Source organism: Chiloscyllium plagiosum, unplaced genomic scaffold (assembly GCF_037043375.1).
Source record: "Chiloscyllium plagiosum isolate Xiang-an unplaced genomic scaffold, Cpla_swu_hap1 HiC_scaffold_42, whole genome shotgun sequence".
NCBI classification, from domain to species: Eukaryota; Metazoa; Chordata; class Chondrichthyes; order Orectolobiformes; family Hemiscylliidae; genus Chiloscyllium; species Chiloscyllium plagiosum.
This window is the reverse complement of record NW_028270180.1, coordinates 55,841,504-55,863,437: the sequence shown is the minus strand read 5'-3', so window position 1 is coordinate 55,863,437 and position 21,934 is coordinate 55,841,504. Positions and strand designations below refer to the sequence as shown.

At 41.1% G+C, this 21,934-nt stretch overlaps 1 pseudogene and 1 gene segment (V, D, J or C); both read left to right on the top strand.

Moving 5' to 3' along the window:
- The first annotated feature begins 2,610 nt into the window (after positions 1–2,610).
- Positions 2,611–16,841, top strand: LOC122554657 (Ig heavy chain C region, secreted form-like). The segment is given in 3 exon segments: positions 2,611–2,725; positions 13,218–13,523; positions 16,624–16,841. Coding segments are annotated over 3 exon segments (342 nt in total).
- Positions 16,669–20,057, top strand: LOC148137816 (Ig heavy chain C region pseudogene; annotated as a pseudogene). The gene is made up of 3 exons (XR_015754150.1): positions 16,669–16,742; positions 18,808–19,187; positions 19,642–20,057. The product of XR_015754150.1 is annotated as an Ig heavy chain C region pseudogene (transcript).
- Positions 20,058–21,934: the final 1,877 nt, after the last annotated feature.

Below are 21,934 nucleotides of genomic sequence, written 5' to 3'. Positions count from 1 at the left end.
ACGTTTTCCTAGGTGTTATGTATCACTGCGGACTCACATTTTGTTTCTCATGCACACAACTTGCCTTTACTGTGCATTTTAGTGTCAGAGCAATTTGCAAAAAAAGATGCAAGGAGAGACATTCTGCAATGTAATGAGGTGCTTCTAATCTCCGGGTCCAAACTTTTTAGTGACATACACTCACATTCTGAACATAATCACTTCAGACATGCTCCACATTAGGTTGCCGAAACTGAATTTAGAAACGCAGATTAGAAATGATATGTTATTTTGTAATGTGATAGAGACTTTGAGTGACAGCAAAAATAAAATCATTCATTTTCTTGGCTAATAATATTATTGAAGTTCTTTTTAGCTTTATCTGCTTGTGATGGAATGTAGGATTAAAGGGAGTTAACTTCTAATTGAATATTCTAAATATAATCACTTTGGACACGCTCTGTATTCAGTTGCCTAAATTGAATTCTGAAATGTTTCATGTGAATTACATGTTATTTTGTAGTGCGGCAGAGACTTGAAGTATATAGGGAAGAAAGGCTCAACTGTTTTATTAGCTAGTAATATGTTTGAACTTTAATTTTAGTTTTATCTGCTTGTGAATGAATGTAGAAATAAAGGGAGCTAACTTCCAGTTGAATTTGTTTTTTTTTAAACAAAATACATGCAACTATCATGTGAAACAGACCTGAAGCTACTCAAATTTACTTCCAAAGAAGCTATTCAGCAAAACCAATATTCCAAGATGTGTATGTGTCCATGTTTAAGCAGAACCTCATGTAAAGACATGACCCCATGTGCTCGGGCTGTGCAAGCTGATACCAGGATCCAGTCTGAGCCTCCAGCAGGACACCAACAGGTGGAAGCTGTAAGCCTGCCCCTTCAGATGGCCATATAAATCCTGGGCACGAGACCGTTATTCAACACTTCTGGGTCGGCTCTGTTTAGAAAGATCTTGACAGAACCGTTTCCCACAAGTTATCAGAATGATTGAGTCGACAATTTTTCTCAGTTTGTTACTGACTTTCTTATCATGTGAGTGTTTTTTTGTTCAAGTGTCTCTTTGTTTCTGTCTCAATGTTAGTCTACGGCAGGAATGTAAAAGACTCAGCCATCATTTCACCAACATTAATGCTCATGGTTTGTTTGTTTTCTTTTTAAAGGTGTCCAGTCGGAGGTTGTTTTGACCCAGCCAGAGGCAGAGACTGGCCGTCCCGCAGGCAGCCTGAAACTGACCTGTAAAACCAGCGGCTTCAAGCTTGGCAGCTACAGCATGTACTGGGTCCGACAGGTTCCCGGACAGGGTCTGGAGTGGCTGCTGTACTACTATAGTTCATCGGACAATAGCTATGCACCAGCGATGAAGGGTCGATTTACTGCGTCCAAAGACACTTCAAACAACATTTTCGCGTTGGACATGGGGAACCTGAAGATCGAAGACCTATTACTGTGCAGGAGACCACACCGAGAGGAACCAGGGCTGGACCCGTTCAAAAACAGCTCGAGGGAACATTTTGTCAAATCCATCATAAACTGACAGTCAGTACGAGTTTTAAATGCAATTATACCAACTGCGATCTGAAGCAGACCTCAGGCTGCCTCTTACAAAACTATCAAAGAGGAAATGTACCATTTAAACTAGCAAAACTGGTGACACAATGGGACAATGTTTTGGGCATGTCATATGTACTGCTAACACTTCCATCAATTAAATGCTCGGACAAAATGTTAGTTTTAATATATCTGACAGCTCAGGAAATCACTGCTAATTGTTATGTCAACTATGGCATTAATTCTAAACATGATCAGTATTAAATGGCTCTTTCAAATGAAAATTGAGACCTCGAGTAAAGAAGAGAGAATGAGTGTACTGGTCTACATCATTGTGATACTACAGTGGGTCACATTGTTGTGCACAGCGACAACCTCATACAAAAAACACTGACAAGTGTTTATCTCAAATTGGTGATTTCTACCATGGCAGGAGCGAGAAATAATGTGAGATACAATTTAAACGCAATCCAGTAGTGCTAGTTTGTACAAATGTATATTTTTTTTCTACCTTCTTCGTGTTGATTGTCAAGTTAAATACAGACCAAACCTGGAAAAGTATTCCAAGCTTTCAAAATACGATGAATCGTAAAAGCTGAAATAACACACTGAATCATTTTTAGAGGAGTCTGAATCACTGCTTTCTAGGAAGTGAAGAAATTCTCTGCATTTTACAGTTTACAGTCTGTCATAGTATTTGACACAACGTGTCTCACAGTGATATAACTGGGGTGACACTGCAATTATGACCAATACAAAAACCTATTCAGCCTACATTGTTTGAAACTAGTCAGTGATTACTTCTACAAACCGTCTTAACTTGCAGAGCAGTATTAGTTCTATGCGGTTTAATGCCAGTATCACTATTTAATTTGTAAAAGTGTTGGGTAATTATTGATACACCAGTTGGGGATTTTGAGAATCAGCTCATGTGTTACTCTGTGAAGTATAAAACAGTATTAACATTAATCAAGAATGTTCAGAATTCACTAGCACAATTATGTGATGAAGATTTATCGTGACTTTATTTTGCCTGTGGTTCTGAAAATTTAAAATGATGGCAGATTTTTGATTTGTTTTATACAGAGCTAGTTATTGTGTGACCCAGTCCAGAGAATGTAACACTGTGACTATCTTGATTACTGGGGCCAAGGGACCATGGTGACAGTGACTTCAGGTAAGACCCTTGAACTTTCTTAGTGACTTTTTTAAAACTTTCTATTCATGTGACTAATTTCTGAATTAAATGAAACTCATATTCTGTGCTGAGTTTGGTTTGGTTCGGATTGATTTTTGTTCAGACTGATTACAGACTTCAGTTAAGGCTCAGCAAATAGTTACAGTGGGGATGATGGAGTCAGTTACTCGGTGTATCTCTTTTTTTGATCAAATGGGCATTCTGTGTGGCTGGGTTACTTGAAACACCTAATGTCTCTTAATTAGTCAGCTATAAATAATTTTTAATGCCAGTGACACCCTGACTGTGAGTTTTATTATCAACAACAAACGCTAAGAAATCAAAGATGTTCGAGACATTACTAAACATGATTAAAATATGCTAAAATATCATTATTAATTTCTTGAATATATGTTCTTACCCTGATTATATTTTCGCATTTATTTTGTTAATTCGTTGATGACAAGCAGGTTAGAAACTGTCATAAAATTTTCTTGCGGTGCTATATTGCATTCTGTTGATGAGATTCTGAGTTTGTTTTACTTGATTCTGTTGAATTGAGTTGATTGGATTTTGGCTTTGTTTTAGTTGGTTCGGTTTGAACTGTGTTGATTGGATTCTGACTTTGTTTTTACTTGGTTTTGTTGAATTGTGTTGATTGGCTTTTGAAATTGTTTTATTTGATTCTATTGAATTGAATTGTTTGGATTCTGATTATGTTTCATTCAAATCTGTTGTTTTGAGTTGATTGGATTCTGATTTTATTTTCCTTGATTCTGTTGAATTGAGTTGATTGGATCTTATTCAGTTTGTGAAATTGATCAGCGTTTTTATGCTTTCTGTAATCGGTGTTTTCTCTCTGGTGAGGAGATTGACTCTCTGGATTACTTTTCATTACCAATATTTGTGAAGTTCTTTGGTTTTTCATGAATCACTTCTGCATTTGTTAAACTTATATGACACATTTTTCTCTGCTTGATTGAAAACATTACATCCATTTGTAACGGTCTGAAAAACAACTTAAGGCAGAAACCCGGAAGTGTGAGAAATGAAAAAAACGAGTTTTTAATGCATTGACTTTTTTAAAAAAAACTCAGTTCTAATTGTAAACTAACTGAATTTTGTTTTGAGTCGCCTCATTCAAAATAAAATTTGGGACTAAAATCTGAAACTGCAGAATTGGTCAGATGATGTAATTGAAACTAACTTAAAATTATAATGTGGTAATATTTGTCCATTCAGTAATTTTGTTTTGACCATGAAGTGATTAATCAATATATGCCTTCAACCGCTCTACTGTGCGCTGCACAAGATTGTCATGATCAGGAAGGGTGTACAGGTTGGAAATAAATTGAACTGTTGCCAGAAACGTTACAGCTTTAAGTGTTAAGTCCCCTCACAAACAAGGCTGCTGTTATGACTTGTTATTTCTCTTCAATGTAATCATTAGTTTGCTGGATTCTGAGCAGGTTTGTTAGACTTCAATTTGTTTTTTTTTGTGAGGTTACATCATGTTCTTGGATCTGTTGAAAATGTTTGCAGAGCTCGATCTGCTGCAAACACACCGTGTTGTGATCTGGTGATCATTGACCTGTTGAGGAGGGACTGTGCTTGGGTAACATTAAATATGTTATATTTGGGAAACTGTTTTTGGTTTCTTCATTGTTTTTGCAATGTTAACACGGTTGGTGACAATGAACCGCTCCAGGTTCCCCATTCATTGCGATCAGCATGCGAGGTGAAATGTCATAAAGCCTTTCATTTGTCTTTCACTTGATTTCATTAAGTGAAAGACAAATCGCAAAGGTTTTAGAAATGAAGGGAAAACAGATACCTTCGGGCGCCATTTTTACTTAAAAGTAATAATTAAGGATTAATCTAATCCATGCTTTACAATCCAAATTCAGAACCCCACTATCTAGTTCAATCACAAGGTTTGTCTTTAAACAGTTTACAAGTCATAGAGAAATATAAATAGAATTCCAAAAGTCTAATGTTCTAATAGTTCTTGCTCTTGAGCAAAAATGCCATGACTGTCTTATAATTGATCAAGAAACACCTTTCAATTCCGCTGTACACTACATACATATTTTTCTGGCTGGAAAATATCATTGGCAAAGACCATTTGGAAATTCTGCTCAATTCTATGAAGAACAGGTCAGTTTCACTGCTTTGATCAGTTTCACACGTAACTTGAGTTAATTAATTGTAATGTCCCTGATTAAACTGGATTTACAGGATAAAATAAAACATTAACTGAATTATTTAATCTGCACAGTGCTTTAGGTGTTCCCAATCTGTGCATTTTAAATAAATAGTTACATTTTCCAACAAAATATCAACTGAGGAGTCATTATTTCGAAACAACTGCTATAGTAAATTATGTGACCAAGGCCAAATTTCGAATTAATTAAAATAATCCACTCATGACCTCGCAGGGCAGCATGGTGTCTCAGTGGTTGGCTCTGCTGCCTCACAGTGCCAGGGTCCCAAATTCGATCCCACCCTCGGGTGACTGCCTGTGTGGAGTTTGCACATCCTCCCTGTGTCTGTGTGGGTTTCCTTCGGGCGCTCTGGTTTCCTACCACAGTCCAAAAGATGTGCAGGTCAGGTGATTGGCTGTGCTAAATTGCACACAGTGTTCAGGGATGTGTCGGTTAGGGTGCATTAGCCAGGGGTAAATATACATTAGGGGGAATGGGTCTGAGTGGGCTACTTACTGTTCAGAGGGTCAGTGTGGAATTGTTGGGCCAAACGGCCTGTTTCTATACTGTAGGAGCCCTACTTTTAAAACCATGGGAGTGCTTGATGCAAACGCAGAGAATTCATTTTACATCGATGTGTTCAGACGGATGCAGAGTTCACAAATTTGCAGAAGACATGAACTAGAGGATAACAGAGCACATTGTTTATTCAGACACTGAAAAGAGAGTAATATTTATTTTAATTAATATACTTGACCGATTTATTGCAATGTAGCGATCGGAAGGAATCTGCTCACATTAGTTAAGTGTGACAATCATTTAGATTAGATTTCCTGCAGTATGTATCGGGCCATTTGGCCCAACAAGTCCACACCGACCCTCTGAAGAGTAACCCACCCAGACCCATTCCCCTACCCTATATTTACCCCTGACTAATGCACCTAACACTATGGCCGATATAGCATGACCAGTTCACCTGACATGCACATCTTTGGATTGTGGGAGGAAACCCACATAGACACAGGGGAGATTGTGTAAACTCCACATAGGCAGTCACCCGAGGCTAGAACCGAGCCTGGGTACCTGGATCTGTGAGGCAGCAGTGCCCACATTTACTTAGACATCCGCTAAAGCGGGCAACTCCAGACAGAAGCATGTTTTCAATTCATACCTTTTTAAACATTTTCGTTCATTAAAAGCAGTTAACAAGAAAATGACCTTGCCCTAATTCCTTCAACAGAAATGCTTTCCACACTGGAATGCAGTATTGACTTTATGCAGTGCATGGAAAATCTCCACAGTTCAAGGAACGTTTTAAGAATATGTAAAAATAATTTAGAGAATAATCCATTTCCTCCGGATCTGTGCTTTAATTGGCGATATTTCCCACTTCAATAATTTTGTTAAATACAATGACTTATTAAGTTTATTAACTCAGTGGTTATTTATGTTCATTGTGAACACATTCTTATTCACATTAATCCTGTGGTTAGTTTCTCTAATGAATGTTCAATTACAGCGAATATATTTGACGTGAGGAGTTGAGCAATGTATCCTCTAGGATTAAGTCTGTTGTGCAGTTTATTTCAGTGCTATGTCTGACTAACTTGTCAATGGTCCTGACCATTTGTAAATTGTCCAGTTCGGATACCTGAATCTCAGACAGTTCAATTTCATCTCGCGCTTCAAAACCACTTTTATCTGCCAGAAATACAATATTCGATTAGGTGCCCCAGAATTGAGAGCCCTGACTAAGTTGTTCCAATCAGAACGAACATTTCAGGAACAAAAGGCAGATAGCAAGAGTTTTGAAATTGGTTGTTGGCAACCAGAGATATTTGATTGAGCGAGGCAGAGGGAAATATGCTGCATATTTTCTTTGTGCCTCAGTTATGCAGGACATGTTCCGTGACACAATGTAGAATCAGAATTTTTTTGCATCTTATTATTTGAAAACCTATTATCAGCTTTTAATGTCACTGGCAACGGTCATATTACACTTCAAAACATTTTAATCTTTTCCAAACTAAGTCGACCGTCTGGTGCAGCAACATTCACAGGGGAAAGAGGAAGGGAGTTCTAGGTTGGAATCCAGTGACAGTGAATTGATGGCAATGCAATTCCTAGATTTATTCCGCTGTAGTTCCCATAGAGTTTGAACAATTTGGAGCTGCTGTCAAAGCATTCTTCGATAAATGTTGAAATGTTACTTTCATTGTACAAAAATTCTGGAACAATCCCTGGTTGTTGGAAGGTGATAATAACTAACATGGTTTATGTATTGTCAAAACATGTGGGCTGTGTTCTCCGTGATAGTGTCAAGCTCATTGTGTTCAGGTCTGTTGTGATGTTGTGGTAGAGTCCCTGATTCTGTGCCAGGTTGCCTGTGTTCACTTACAACCTGTTAGAGAGGTATGTAACACAATCTCTTATCAGGTTACTTCAGTGCAAGAAAGCAGATTGACATGTCTGGGTGTTTGTTGGAATTCCACTCACAGAGGCCAATGAAATCTATTCAATCGCTGTCCTGACTTGTGTCTCTTAGATATTAAACAGAAATTTGGTGGTTAGCAGCTTTTTCCAGATCAATATTTGTTCACAAGCTTTTGGGCATCGCTAGATGGGGTTAATAGAGAAAGTGCTCAAAGAAATCCCAGCTTTTGACTTGCTGTTATGACAATATCATTTATAACTAATCCAGAATGAATCATTTTCGAAGCATATTTGATGAGATTATGCTTAGGCTGTTTTACTTTATATTAAACCAGTGCTGGAGCTGAATTTGATTGTTCAGTACGGTGGGAGTTCCGCTGAATCTACCACTTGCAGCAGATGGTGATAGCTTTTCAGTTGGTCTTCAATTGCTATCTCAGACCATCCACTACCTCTGCTAAGAATTCTTTTTCCAACAGGAGTCAAGCCAATGTAATCACTGTTTATCTCAACAGGTGTGAAAATAATTTGGTGAAGGCGGTGGGGGGGGGGGGGGGGGGGGCGGGGGTCTCTGGATGCGAAAGGTTAACCTTGCCTTCTCTCCACTGGAGCTGCCAGACCTGCTGAGTTTCTTCAGAAATTTCTGTCTTTATTTTGGTTTTCTAGCATTTAAAGTTTGTTGTTTCATTTAAAAATGTTGTGTTCGATGAAGCACGTTCTTCAGAGAAAAGATGCATTTGAACAAATTGCGAATGTTCAGAGATATTACATATCAGAGAATCATTGAATTGGAGCGCCCTGATCTCGAGCTGTAGTTTCACAAGAAACTATTATGAAGTAACAACACACTCCAGAGCGCAGTGGCTGCTGTAATTGGGTGGAAGTTATTTTGATCACTCAGATAGAGAATGTCAATGATCCCGTTCCAAATAATCAACAGAAGGTTTTTCTAAAGCATGTGTGAAACAATTAATTTGTTGAAATATTTTCATAAAAAGTGTTCACCGCCAGTGCTAGCTTAATGAATGACACAATGATAGGAAGGTAGGAGCAAGAGGAGGGCACTCAGCCCCTCGAGCTGTTCCACCACTTACGTAGATCATGGAGCATCTGTGAGCTAAATCCACAGGTCTCCCTTTGGCTAAAACTCTTTAACACCTTTGATTAACAAGCAAAAACTATCCCAGATTTACTGATTCAACTGCCCGAAACAAAGGGAGACACCATTTCTGAAAGACATTCCTGTGAGTACTGTGACACAATGAGGCTGGAATTAATTGCTCATGAAAGTAAACTTTAAATCTCTGACAATTTCCAATTGAAACATCCCAATCATCATATTTCTTTAATTTAACACTATACTTCCCTGGAATAAAGAAATGTAATGTGTATTGCCATGCTAAAAAAGCGGGAAGCTTCCTTCCTATTGTATGATTAAGAAATAGCTCTGTTCATTCAGTGAAAACACAGTCAAATCACACAAAAGGAAACCACGTCATCTTGTGCAGACACACAAGTGCCTCAAATAATTTTCTATTCTTCCAGTGGTTGTTTGAATCTCTAGACAGGTGTGGAAGTGTCAGACTTTTTATATCGCCTTGAGAAACCAGTTATCATCAGTCTATCTGAATTGCTGAAGTTTGTGTGGTATTAGCACATTCACAGCGCTGTTAGGAAGTGAGTCCCATGGCTGTGATTGAGGAAGAGGAAACGGGCAGGGAAATAGTTGAGAGTCAAGTTAAAGTCTAATTTGGAGGAGAGCTTTCAGGTGAAGCATTTACACGCATGTGCGCCCTTATCCTCAAGGATCACAGCTTTGGAACATGCTGCCGAAGGGACATGTCAGCATGCAAACTGGAAGCTGAAGAAGGCCCCTCGGCCCCTCTAGAATGCTATTCCATTCATGGGATCATCATTAATCTTGCTGCTCACCAGTCTTCCCAACACACCGATAACATTGAACCTGATTGTTTACTGTTCAGCAAAAGAATGGTGAACCTTTGGAATTCTCCACCACAGAAATTGATTAAGGACAAAACATTAAATGCTTTCAATAAGGAGATAGATTCCTTCAATCCTTAAAAAAATGCTCCGGATATGTGGGAGAAAGGCAAACAGGGTACAATATTGGTTGAAAGCCATGAAAACATTGAATGGGACATGGTTTGTAAGTTTGCACGTAACGCCAAAATTGGTGGTATAATTGGCAGTGAAAGTTATCTAAATGTAGAATGAGATCTTGATCAGCTGGGCCAATTGGCTGAGGAGTGGCAGATGGAGTGTAATTTAAATGAATACGACGTGTTGCTTTTTGAGAAGTCAAATCAGGTCACAACTTACAGAGTTAATGGTAGGGCACTGGATAGTGATGTTGAACACAGGGCCCTGAGGGTCCAGACTCATAGAGTCTTACAGAGTTAATGGTAAGGCACTGGGTAGTGATATTGAAAACTGAGGACCCTGAGGGTTCAGACTCATAGATTCTTGAAAGCGTTGTCTCAAGTAGCTAGTGTGTTGAAGGCGTTTGGCACATGTACCTTCATTGGTCAGAGCACTGAGTGCAGGAGTTGGAGCTTCATGATGTAACTGTCCAAAACATTGGAATGAACTGCCAGAGGAAGTGGTAAATGCAGAGGTAGGTCCAACATTTAGAAGACATTTGAACAGCTCCAAGAACTGGATAGGTCTGGATGGATATGGGCCAAAGGCAGGCAAGTGGAATTAGTTTAATTTGGGAACTCTGGTCAGCATGGATGAGATGGACCAAAGGAACTGTTTCTGTGCTGTACGACTTTATGACTCACTGACTTTATGGTGGAGTAGGCTTAAAGTTGGAAGGTGGTGAGCAAGTGAGGGGCTAGATTAGGCATGTGGGAGAGTTTGGGCTGGTAGGCTGTGAGGTGTTGGCTGACTGCTGGGTAAGTTTGCATGCACTCTGTCTGGCAAGGTGGCATCAAGGTAAATGGTAATGGTCACAGGATAATTTGGTCGAATTGTGCTTGGTAGGTGAGGGGTAGTTTGAGCTGAAATGCAGGAGGTCTGTCTTTGCCAGGCTGGTTTATGGAGAGGTGGGCAGGATGCCAGGCTGGTTAGTGCAAAGGTGGGCAGTGTGCCAGGCTGGTTTATGGAGAGGTGGGCAGTGTGCCAGGCTGGTTAGTGCAGAGGTGGGCAGTGTGCTAGGCTGGTTAGTGTAGAGGTGGGCAGAGTGCCAGGCTGGTTATGTAGAGGTGGGCAGAGTGCCAGGCTGGTTAGTGTAGAGGTGGGCAGTGTGCCAGGCTGGTTAGTGTAGAGGTGGGCAGTGTGCTAGGCTGGTTAGTGCAGAGATGGGCAGAGTGCCAGGCTGGTTAGTGTAGAGGTGGGCAGAGTACCAGGATGTTTCGGGGGTGGAAGGTCACTGTAATGAAGTGACAGGGGGACGTGTTGTCAAAATGCAAAGCTCGGAGTCTGGCAAAATGGTGGGTGGTAAAGGACAGATGCGAAAGGAGCTGGGATGCAATGTGCACAGGTTGACTTGGGTAAGGTGAGATGTCAGTGATCAAGGTCATGTCTTGGGTAGTGGGCTTTTGTCCGAGGTTGTGAAAATGATGGTGCCAGGTCCAGTCAGGGCCAGATTCACCATGGGCCAGGTGCAGGGCGGCAGGAGTGTAAATGAGTGAAAGGAATTGAGATCATATGTCCATCTGGAATATAGAATATAGAACATTACGGTGCAGTACAGGCCCTTCAGCCCTCGATGTTGCGCTGACCTGTGGAACCAATCTGAAGCCTATCTATCCTACGCGATTCCATTTACATCCATATGTTTATCCAATGACCTTTTCAATGCCCTTAAAGTTGGCGAGTGTACTATTGTTGCAGGCAGTGTGTTCCATGGCCCTACTACTCTCTGAGTAAAGAAACAACCTCTGACATCTGTCATCTATGTCCTCTCCTGCTAGCCATCACTATTCAAGGGAAAAGATTTTCACTGTCCACCCTCTGTTTATCTTTTATGTCTCAATTAAGTCACCTCTCAACCTTCTTCTCTCAAATAAAACAGCCTCAAGACCCTCATCCTTTCGTCATTAAACCTTCCCGCCAAACCAATCAACATCCTGGTAAACCTCCTCTCAACTCTTCCAAAGCTTCCACATTCTTTCTATAATGTGCTGACCAGAACAGTACACAATACTTCCAAGTGCGGCCCCACCAGAGTTTTGTACAGCCGCAGCCTAACCTCGTGGTTCTGAAACTCAGTTCCTCTATCGATGAAAGTCAACACAAAGTATACCTTCTTAACAACTCTGTCAAACTGGCTGGCAACTTTTAGGGATCTATGTACATGGACACCGAGATCTCTCTGCTCAGCTACACTACCAATATGGATTGCCTTGGATGTGTTTCGTGTGATAGGGGTTGTGTGTTCCGGGCATGAATGGGTGTATAGCAGGGTAGGGTTGGTCAATGTGAGTGGGAATGTAGGTCTCGACAGAGTAAGTGCAGTGGTTAGTCTGAAAGATGAGGTTTGCTGGTGAACTGTGTGTCAGTTTGATAGCTTTTAAAAATAAAGATTACTTGTTCATTTCTCAAATCATATTTACGTAAATACTCAGCTAACACTACAAAGTCTCTGAAACTTAATAGTCCTCCATTTTTCAGAGGCCTCCAGAATTCAGATAATTGTAAGTGAGATGTTTCAACTTCCAGCCAATTGGCATGAGTTCAGCCGTGACAGCCATCCTCCCCGTCCCAGTGCTCAGCTCCTGCCTGTGCTGCTGCTGCAGTGACCTTCCTCCCAGAGAGAACATTCTACCTTACATTGATAAGTGAGGAAGGCTCACTGGGCCTGATTTCCAAGTATGGGGATGGCAAACACGGGGGGGCACAACTTTAAAGTGAGGGGAGATAGGTATAAGACAGATGTCAGAGGTAGTTTCTTTACTCATTGAGTAATAAGGGTATGGAATGCTTTGCCTGCAACAGTAGTAGATTCGCCAAGTTTAAGTACATTTAAGTCGTCATTGGCCTAACATATGAATGTACATGGGATAGTGTAGGTGGGATGGGCTTCAGTTTAGTATGACAGGGCAGCGCAACATCGAGGGCCGAAGGGCGTGTACTGCGCTGTAATGTTCTATGTTCTATGATTCACTCTGACTTCTCTCCAGGGGTACTGCCAGCTGTTGGGTATTTCCAGCAGCACAGCACCGAGTGGGCCAGCACGCTGGTTCCGTGGTTAGTGCTGCTGCCTCACAGTGCTAGGGACTCGGGTTCCATTCCAGCCTCGGGTGACTGTCTGCGTGGAGTTGGCACTTTCTCCCCATGTCTGTGTGCGTTTCCTCCCACACTCCAAAGATGTGCAAGCTGGGGGAATTGCAAATGTTGTGTTCAGTGATTGGGAGTTTAGATGCATTAGTCAGGGTTAACTGTAGCATAATAGGGTAGGGGAATGGGTCTGGATGCGTTACTTTTCAGAGGGTGGGTGTGGACTTGTTGGGCCAAATGGCCTGTTTGCACACACTGTAGAATTTCGATGAATCTGCATTTCCTTGGTTTGTATTTTGTGAAACGTCTCTGCTCTTCACAGCAATCCAGTGAAAGTGTCAGTTGGTGAGATCTTCAAACAGTTACTGGGGTGGGATCAGGATGTTCTTCTTCCTAAATTATATGGTAATGGTCAAGGTCCAGGGCATGTTTCTAAAGAGGGAACCAATGATCATGATCAGCAACTGGTAGGAAACAAACATAAACCCCAGTTATGCTATCGACTTCAGCGGGAGCATACTGGCAAACGTTTACAGCTGAGGATACATTTGAGTAACTGATAAGGTCAAATTAACAGAAACTAACATGCTCAATTGGTAATTCTGTTGTAGAGACACCATCGCTCCCCACGCTTTATGGCCTGGTCTCCTCCTGTCAGGAGCACAACACCGGTTCTGTGATCTTTGGTTGTTTGGCGATGGACTATTCCCCTGACGTCACCAAGGTAACCTGGAAGAAAGGTGGGGAGCTAATCACGACTGGATTGAAGACTTACCCATCAGTGAGAAACAAGAAGGGAACCTACACCCTGAGCAGCCAGTTAACCCTGCCCGGGTCAGCGGTAGATTGCCCCAGCAAAATCTACTGTGAGGTTCAACACAGCGGGACACACAAGAGCAAATTAATGCCATGTCCAGGTACGTGTTGTGGGAACTGAGATAAACAGATCATCTGTGATTAACATGAAGAAGGCATTATGTATAACCGTTTTCACAGACTCACCTTATACAGCACAGGAAAAAGGCCCTTTGACCCACCCAATTCACGCCTATCAATAACAGCCACCTAACTATTCCAGTCTCATGTGCCAGCACACGATCCATTGCCTTGTGTGACTTGCACTTGCAAGGATACTTCATACTTATAATGAGGGGCTCAGTCTCTACATGACTTATAGGTGCTGAGCTCCAGGCTAACACCACCCTCTGTTTGATTTTGTTTTCCCCTGAGATCCACTTGGAACCTCCTGGCCTTACCTTCACCTTGTGCCCCTGAGGCATTGATCTCTCCATCAAGGGGAAAGGTTTCATCCAGTTTACCCAGTCTATGCCTAAAATAATTCTAGATATCATGATAATCTTCTCCCTAGTTCTCCTCTGCTCCAAGGAAAACCCCTGTCTATCTAAACTAGTTTCATAACTAAAACCCTCCAACCCAGGCAAGACCCTGGCAAATCTCATCAATACTGCCTTCAGTGTAATCACATTCCTTCGATAACATGCACACAACGCTTCAGTATGGCCTAACCAGTGTTTTATTAAGTTCCAATATCATCTCACCACTCTTCATTGTCAATGTCTAGGCTAATAAAAGCAAATATCCTCCCATTTTCTTAGCCTCTTTATCCAGACGACACAGTACTATAGGGGATCGGTGGGTACATGCACCAAAGATCCTCAGGCCTTTCCAGGGTTCCACCATTCAAAACGTCATACCTCACAGATTCTTCTGCCGAATTACATCACCTTACATTTATTCAGAATAATTTCCATTTGCAACTTTTCTCTTCACATACAACCAACCCTTTTATATCCTCCTGCAATCTAAAGCCATTATGCTCATGACTTACCAACATGACGGTTTTCATTTCATCTGTGAATTCACTGGTTCATCCTCCTAAATTTGAGTCTCAATCATTGGTATGTAAGAGAAATAGCACGGAAATCAACACCAATCCCTACAGAACACCAGGAGACATAGATTTCCAGTCACGCAGACACCCGATGACTATTATCGCCTGCTCCCATCACTCAGCCAGTTCTAGATCCAATCTGTCAAATTAACTCGGATCCCATTGGCTCTGATTATTGCTATCATCTGGACATCGAGTTATCTCTATGAAAACTACTATCAAATTGTTACACATGACTTTCTCTCAATAAAACCGTGCTGAAAATTGTTGATTTATCTTCCAAATGAAGACTAAATTCACTTCTCAATAGTTTCCTTACCACTGAGACTAGCTTGACAGATCTGTGTTTTCATTATTTATCCCTTCCTTCGTCCTGCATAACAGTACAACGTTGGCTGATCTACACTCACTCGGCACAACTGCTGTGGCCAGACAGGAATTCTAAATTATTGTCAGCAACCCAACTATTTCATCCTTTGCATCGCTCAACCGTTTAGTATACTTTTCATCTGCCCTGGAAATATAACCACTTTTCATTCAGCAAGACAACACAGAACATCACGTCATGTGTCCTAATTTCTGAAAGTACATCACAACACCCCTCCATGATTTCTGTCCCCACATTGTCCCTCTTACTAGTGAACACTGACACAACACATTCGTTTTGACCACAAACTAATCCTCCGGCCCCACTCCAATAATAACACTTAATGGGCAATACTGTTTCCCGAATAATTCTTTTATTATGAATGAGCCTGTAACTTTTAAAAATAGTTTCCTTTATTTTGACTGCTATTATTTTCTCATGGTCCCCTTTTGCTCTTCTAATTCCTTTGTCTTTCAAACTCCCCCTTGCACGTTCTGTACTCCATATTAGTTTCTATTGTTTTGAGATTTCAGTATAGACCGGAAGCCTCCCTTGTTTCTCTTTATCTCCCCCTCCATGCCCTTTGGTGTCCAGAGCCCGCTGCATTCTTGGTCCCACGCAGTGGCTTCCTGGGAAATGTCCTCCCTGTGATTTTCCTATCTCTTTCTTAAATGTGTCACACTGCTCTGACTCAGATTTACCAATAAGTGTCAGCTTGCAGTCCACTCTGGTCAAGTCATTACCTGATCTTACTAAAACTGTCCTTCCCCTTTTCAGAACTTTGGGCCAATTTCTATTCCTTTGCAGTACAATCTGAAATCCAACTGATTTACGATCACTGTCTGCAAAGTGCTCCACCATTGGTGTTTTACCCACTGGGTCGACTTCATTCCCTAAAGTTAAGTTCAGGTTCACCCCTCACTTGCAATGTCTGGATTAAAATTCTCTGTATTAAACACATACTTTGTTCAAATATTCTCCTGGAGGCATTTTCAGAATTGTGCTCCCTCTAAATTTTTGATAAAATGAATATCCAAGCCTATGCTGAGGAAGTGAAAAACCTCTTTTTTCATTCCCCTATTTAATTTACATTTCTCTGAAATTTGCCCATGTATTTGCACTTGGTGTTTTGGACCAATAGTAAGGTCTATCGTGCTCTCCCAGTAGTTATGTTTGCTGTATTTTGGTTTTGAAGTACTGTCCATTTGCCTTTGTTCAAGGAGGTATCCATGATTTCATTTCTCTTTACAGCCTAAAATACTCTTGTCAGAATTGGAACAGAAACAACATTCTGTACCGCATACCCCCGCCCCCATCATTTTCTATCTTTCCCTGTCTTGCCTGAAGGCACTAAATCCTGGAATATTGAATAGCCACTCCTGCCCGGCTCTCAATATGTCTCCGTGATAGCAACGACATCATTTCTTCATTTATGCCAGAAATTCGTCTGCCTTGTTCATCAGACTCCGTCATTAAAACGAATACCATCCAACGTTGCTATCTCCCTTCTGATGTTACCGGCCTATAGTTTCTCTGCCTCCTTGACTCCCTTGCTGTGTCCTCTAAGTTTAGCCTTTCACATTGTCCTGCTGATCTTTCTGTGTGGATCCCAGCTTCTCCAGCAATCTGCACAATTATGATTCTTGTATCCATTAACCACAAGAAACCTTGATATATGAGAACTGATTGTATTTGTTATGAAATTCGTCGGATAATGTATGCGATGTGTTTCCTAAAGGTCCAGATATTCTGTAACCAACTCTTCTCCTAACTGTGAGCTCCAATGAAGACATCGCAAGCAGCAAGTTTGCAACCGTCGTCTGTTCAATTATCGAATTCCGTCCGAAGTCAATCTCCGTGAGTTGGTTGAAAAATGGCCGACGCTTGGATTCTGGCTTCTTCACGTCTCCCGTGTGTGAGGCGAATGGGAACTTCTCGGTGACGAGTCGGCTGATGGTCCCTTATGGTGAATGGTTCAACAGCGCGGTCTATACCTGCCAGGTCACCCATGGAGAGAACACTCAAAGTAAAAACATTACCGCACTCCAGGATAAGAGACACAGACTGAGAGAGCTACAAATCACTCTGAACTCGGATGTGAATCAAACACACTAATTTATCAGGCATAGTAAACAGCACAGTACAGCTTCTCGTTTCCCAACATGCCACGTATCTCATTTCAGTTTGAGTGATACATTAGCATTGCTCATAATTCAACATTTTGGCAAGTCAGAAAAACATGTTTCCTCTCTGTTGAAGATAGATATATAGACAGTGAGCTTTGTTAAATAGTTTGTTGCCTGACCATGCTGGGAGAGGCATTCAGAGTGCTGAATGCTTGCCTGGTAGCTGCTTCAAGGATAAGGTTGGGGTGGAGGGGGATATTGGAGAGATATCTGATTGAAACATAGAAAGTACTGAGAGACTGAGGTCGAGTGAATGTGGAATAGATGCTTTGACTGGTAGGCGAGACTAGGACCCAAGGGCACAGTCTCAGGGTCAAAAGGGCACCGTTTAGAACTGAGATGGGGAGGGTTTCTTCAGCCAGAGGGTGATGAGTCTGTGGAACATGTTGCTGCAGGGGGCTGTGGGGGCCAGGCCATTGTGTGTACTCAAGCCAGAGATAGATCGGCTCTTGTTTAGTACGGGGAGAAGGCAGGAGAATGGCTTTAGCCTGAAATGTCGATTTCCCTGCTCGTCGGATTCTGCCTGACCTGCTGTGCTTTTCCAGCATCATTCTGATCTAAACTCTGGATTGGCTGAACAGCCTTATTCTGATGCTCTATCAAATTGACGTGGTTAACATATGCAGTGACCCTTACTTGAAAATAAATCAAAATGCGTTCAATGCTTCATTCCCTGCTCAGGAATGACCTGTTGGTTGGACATTGTATGACATCGATTTTTATCTGGTACTGAGCTCTTTAACTTCATTTATGGGATCAGACCACAGACCAAGTGGCTATCACATTTGATGAACTGGGATAAATGTGATCTCACTGAGCTTCTTTAAGATGCTCTCTGTAATTAGTGGATGAGGCAGGAGAGTAAATTCTGGTGGGAATGCTACAATAGGGATGAATGAACTAGGAACTCGAGACAGGCTGATTTAGCCTGTTCGGGGTGGCGATGTTTACACAGTGAGTAGTGGATGTCTATAAAATTAGTGACATTTCCATCGCGTTTGTAGATTAATTTAAGACGCTTTTGTTTGTTTTTTTTCTCCCCTGCTCCATGAAGAAATTAAAAAATGCAGCTTGGTAAATAAAGTGAAAGTACAGACCAGTTATGAACTAACTTAATGGAGGGAAAGACTTAAGGAGATGGGTGTCCTTCTCGATATCCAATGCTGTACTCAGTGTCTTGTTTTCAGATCTATTCCAAACACAGCCCACGAGGAACAATGACATAAATTAGAGAATGACATCACACCAATAACGCAAAGTATTTTTAATCATGTTAAATATAATGAACAGAATTTCCATGGCTGTTCACTGCTCCTGTAACACTTTAGAACTCTGCAAAGAGAATAATTATTATTTATTATAATCTGTCCAAAATTTGGGATGTGATTTGGCAGTCAGTGTGACCAGCAGGACTTGTACCTAAGGGTTATGAACATGGAAATGAACTCATTATATTCAGATTACTCTTGTCACAAGTATCAATGGATGGTCTTAAGTGAGAGACAAACTCCGAAAGAAAGATGATTCCATGGGTTACATGATGGTATCTTCGATGATTTTACTTTTTTCACAGGTTTCACTTGTTACAAAGCCAGTGTTCTTTAGGAATAATTACACATGGCATGTTATAGGTAATCACAAATGTTTCACAGATCAAAATACATCAACAATAGTAAGCATCGTTTCAGCAATAGTTGGAGTTGCCATTTTGAAGGTGGTGTCTTCACCCTGTGAAGGAGTAATCTGAAGATTGGCTGTTTGTATCAGAAAGGGGCATTTTTCATTGACTTTGATTTTTGTTTCATAGAAGATACCGAGTGCCACCCTAACACCGTTAAAATCCTCCCACCACCAGTAGAACAAATCTTACTGGAGGCGACGGTGACATTAACCTGCGTTGTGTCCAATCTTCCTTCTGGAGTCAAGGTGACCTGGAGACAAGAAAAGAAGCCTCTGAAATCAGAGATTGCTGAGCAGCCTGGACAGAATCCCGACAGTGCGATCAGCAAATTAGACGTTTCTACTGAAGCCTGGCTGAGTGGCGTTACTTTTGAATGTGTGGTGTACCATCAGAATCTACCGACTCCGCTGAGAGACTCCATCCACAAGGAGAAAGGTGAGCGGTGAGATTAAAGCACAAAGGATCCCATGTGTAATCCAGATCCAGTTACATCAATGACAGGCTTTGATTGGAAATGAACCAACACCATTGGGGGCATTAATGATGCATCTGAAGGCAGGATAGCTAAGTAGCTGATTAAGGAAAAGTTGGACCAAAGGATATTGTATTCTGATTAAGCCAGATAAGGTGGGAAGAAGCCTGGGTTGTGACGTCACCATCAGCAATGACAAATGGCCAGAATGCCCTCGTTGTGGGCTGGAAACATGGAGGCAACTTTCACATTAAACTTTCCTTTTTTTACTGAACAGTATGTGTACCATACTGCTCCTTTACAAAAAAAAGTGAATAAATCCCAAATTAAACATGGCGTATTTTAATATTTAGTGAAATTGTGATATTGGTTCAGGATTTTTTTGGTTGATTTATATTTGTCTCTAATATTCTGCAGTGATTAATCCGCTGGAGCCATCAGTGTCGGTCCTCCTGCCACCAACAGAAGAAATCTCCGCTCAGAGGTTTCTCTCCCTCACCTATTTAGTGAGAGGTTTCTCCCCCCGAGAGATCTTCGTCAAGTGGACAAACAATGACAAGCCGGTGAATCCCAGTAACTACAAGAACACCGAGGTGATGGCGGAGAGTGACAACACCTCCTTCTTCATCTACAGCCTGTTATCCATTACAGCGGAGGAGTGGGCCAGCGGTGCTTCTTACTCCTGTGTGGTGGGACATGAAGCGATTCCATTGAAGATCATCAACAGAACAGTCGATAAATCCAGCGGTAAACCGAGTTTTGTAAACATTTCACTTGCACTGATGGACACTGTTAATTCATGTCAATAAAAATCTCAAAGTTGCATTTAATAATTCAACAGAAGTAATGAAGTGTTTTTTTTTCCTCCAGTTGTGAGTTAAATACTGAATTAGTTGTTTCTCACTCTGACTTACATTGCATCTGTGTAGTTAAAGTGGATTATTAACAGGTCTAGAACGAGTGTCTTGTGCAGTTAATGTTCTCTGCTCAGATACACCCTGTGTCAGAGATAGAGTAAAGCTCACGCATTGCAGGATTCCGCCAAGAACGTTATCCATCCTAAATCCCTCTGTGACAAAATCTGACAATGTCCATTTTATGTCAAGGTAGGGCACGAGTTTTGAACTTGGTGTTTTTGATTCCCCCAATTGGACATTCTTACAAAATTCATGTCAGTTTTAAAGTGTCAAATTGCACCAATTGGAAATGGAAATTTAAGACACTTTAAAATTAAATTTGATTGGAACATACCAATCGTAAAGAGTGCAGAACAGTTTGAATGTAACCTTTGTTTCTGGGGAACTGCCAGGGATCTTGCTCCAGCACATGAGTTGACAGAATGTATCTTCACTTTCACACCAAAGAGAATCAACAGATAAGTTGTTGTGGAGCAGAGGGGAGGGGAACGATGAATGGTCTGTCCTCTTGCTCCCTGTGCAGAGTTTTCATGGTGCATGTCCTCTGTAATGTAACCCAGTTGCTAACAGGGACAGTCAACTTCTTGCTTACTGTCCAAAGATTTAACATTTCCATGCAAAACATTACCTTCGAAGCATGTTAGACACGCTTGGTTCTGTTAACAAATGATTAACATTGATTCCCATAATCCAAAACTGGTGTTTGCATCGTCCCAGTTTGAATTCCATAGTTTTGTCTCAGTTTTCTGGAACACATGGGATCAATTCTGGTATTCGAATACCTGATATCATTTTGTTTCACATACAGAACACAAGTAGACATTTTCTAATAAACATATTCAGAAATGTTATCTCTGGGGCAGTGGGGATTTGAACTCACGCCTTTTCTCTCAGAGACAGAAGTTCTATCACTGCAACAGAGGAGTTGCTCATAAAACGCTTATCTCTGCACAACGATGGGAAATGTTTCCTGCAACACCAAGGTAAAAATCTAATTATGGGCAATGCATTAAAATTAGAACAATATATTAGAATAATAAAAATTGCAGTCTGGTATAAGAACAGACACAGAGAGATGATCGCAAATACACACGTAATGACACATATACGGGCTCTCACCTAAAGACACATGTTTCTGTGCACACTCAAATGTGCATATAGATAAGATGTCACACACGCATACTCGCACAGAGCCACACATGCAAGTGGTACTTGAACACTCACCTAAGCTCATACAAAAACTCACATACACCGAAAGAAAATCATTTGCACAAATGAACAGGAGTACTCACATATAACCATGAGAAACATTGGCACACGGTAACACACAAATGGGCATGAATACATATACATTCATACAGCACAATGCGTACAGGCATACACACATGAACACACAGATACAAAATCTGAAAAATGTCCTCCCACATGTCAACTCACACAGGCACGTAAGTGCACAGAGATAAATATTAATATCATTATTTTCCAATTTTCAGAATCACAAACATACGATGACAGAGGCAGCTTAATTAGTTATTTTTAAACCACATTGATCAGCATGTCTACAATATCACACGCACACACAAATTCAGAGTCTCACATGCAGACACACAAGTGCATAGATGAACAAATAGAGGAGTGTTTATTAAATAAGGATAATGGGCACAAGGATCAGCAAGCATCCACAAACAATAGCACAAACAAGCTTATCAGGAGATGGTTTGGGAACGATTGCCACACAAGCAATCATCATCATATAAATATAAACATCCATCAAAACATAACATTGCATGCTA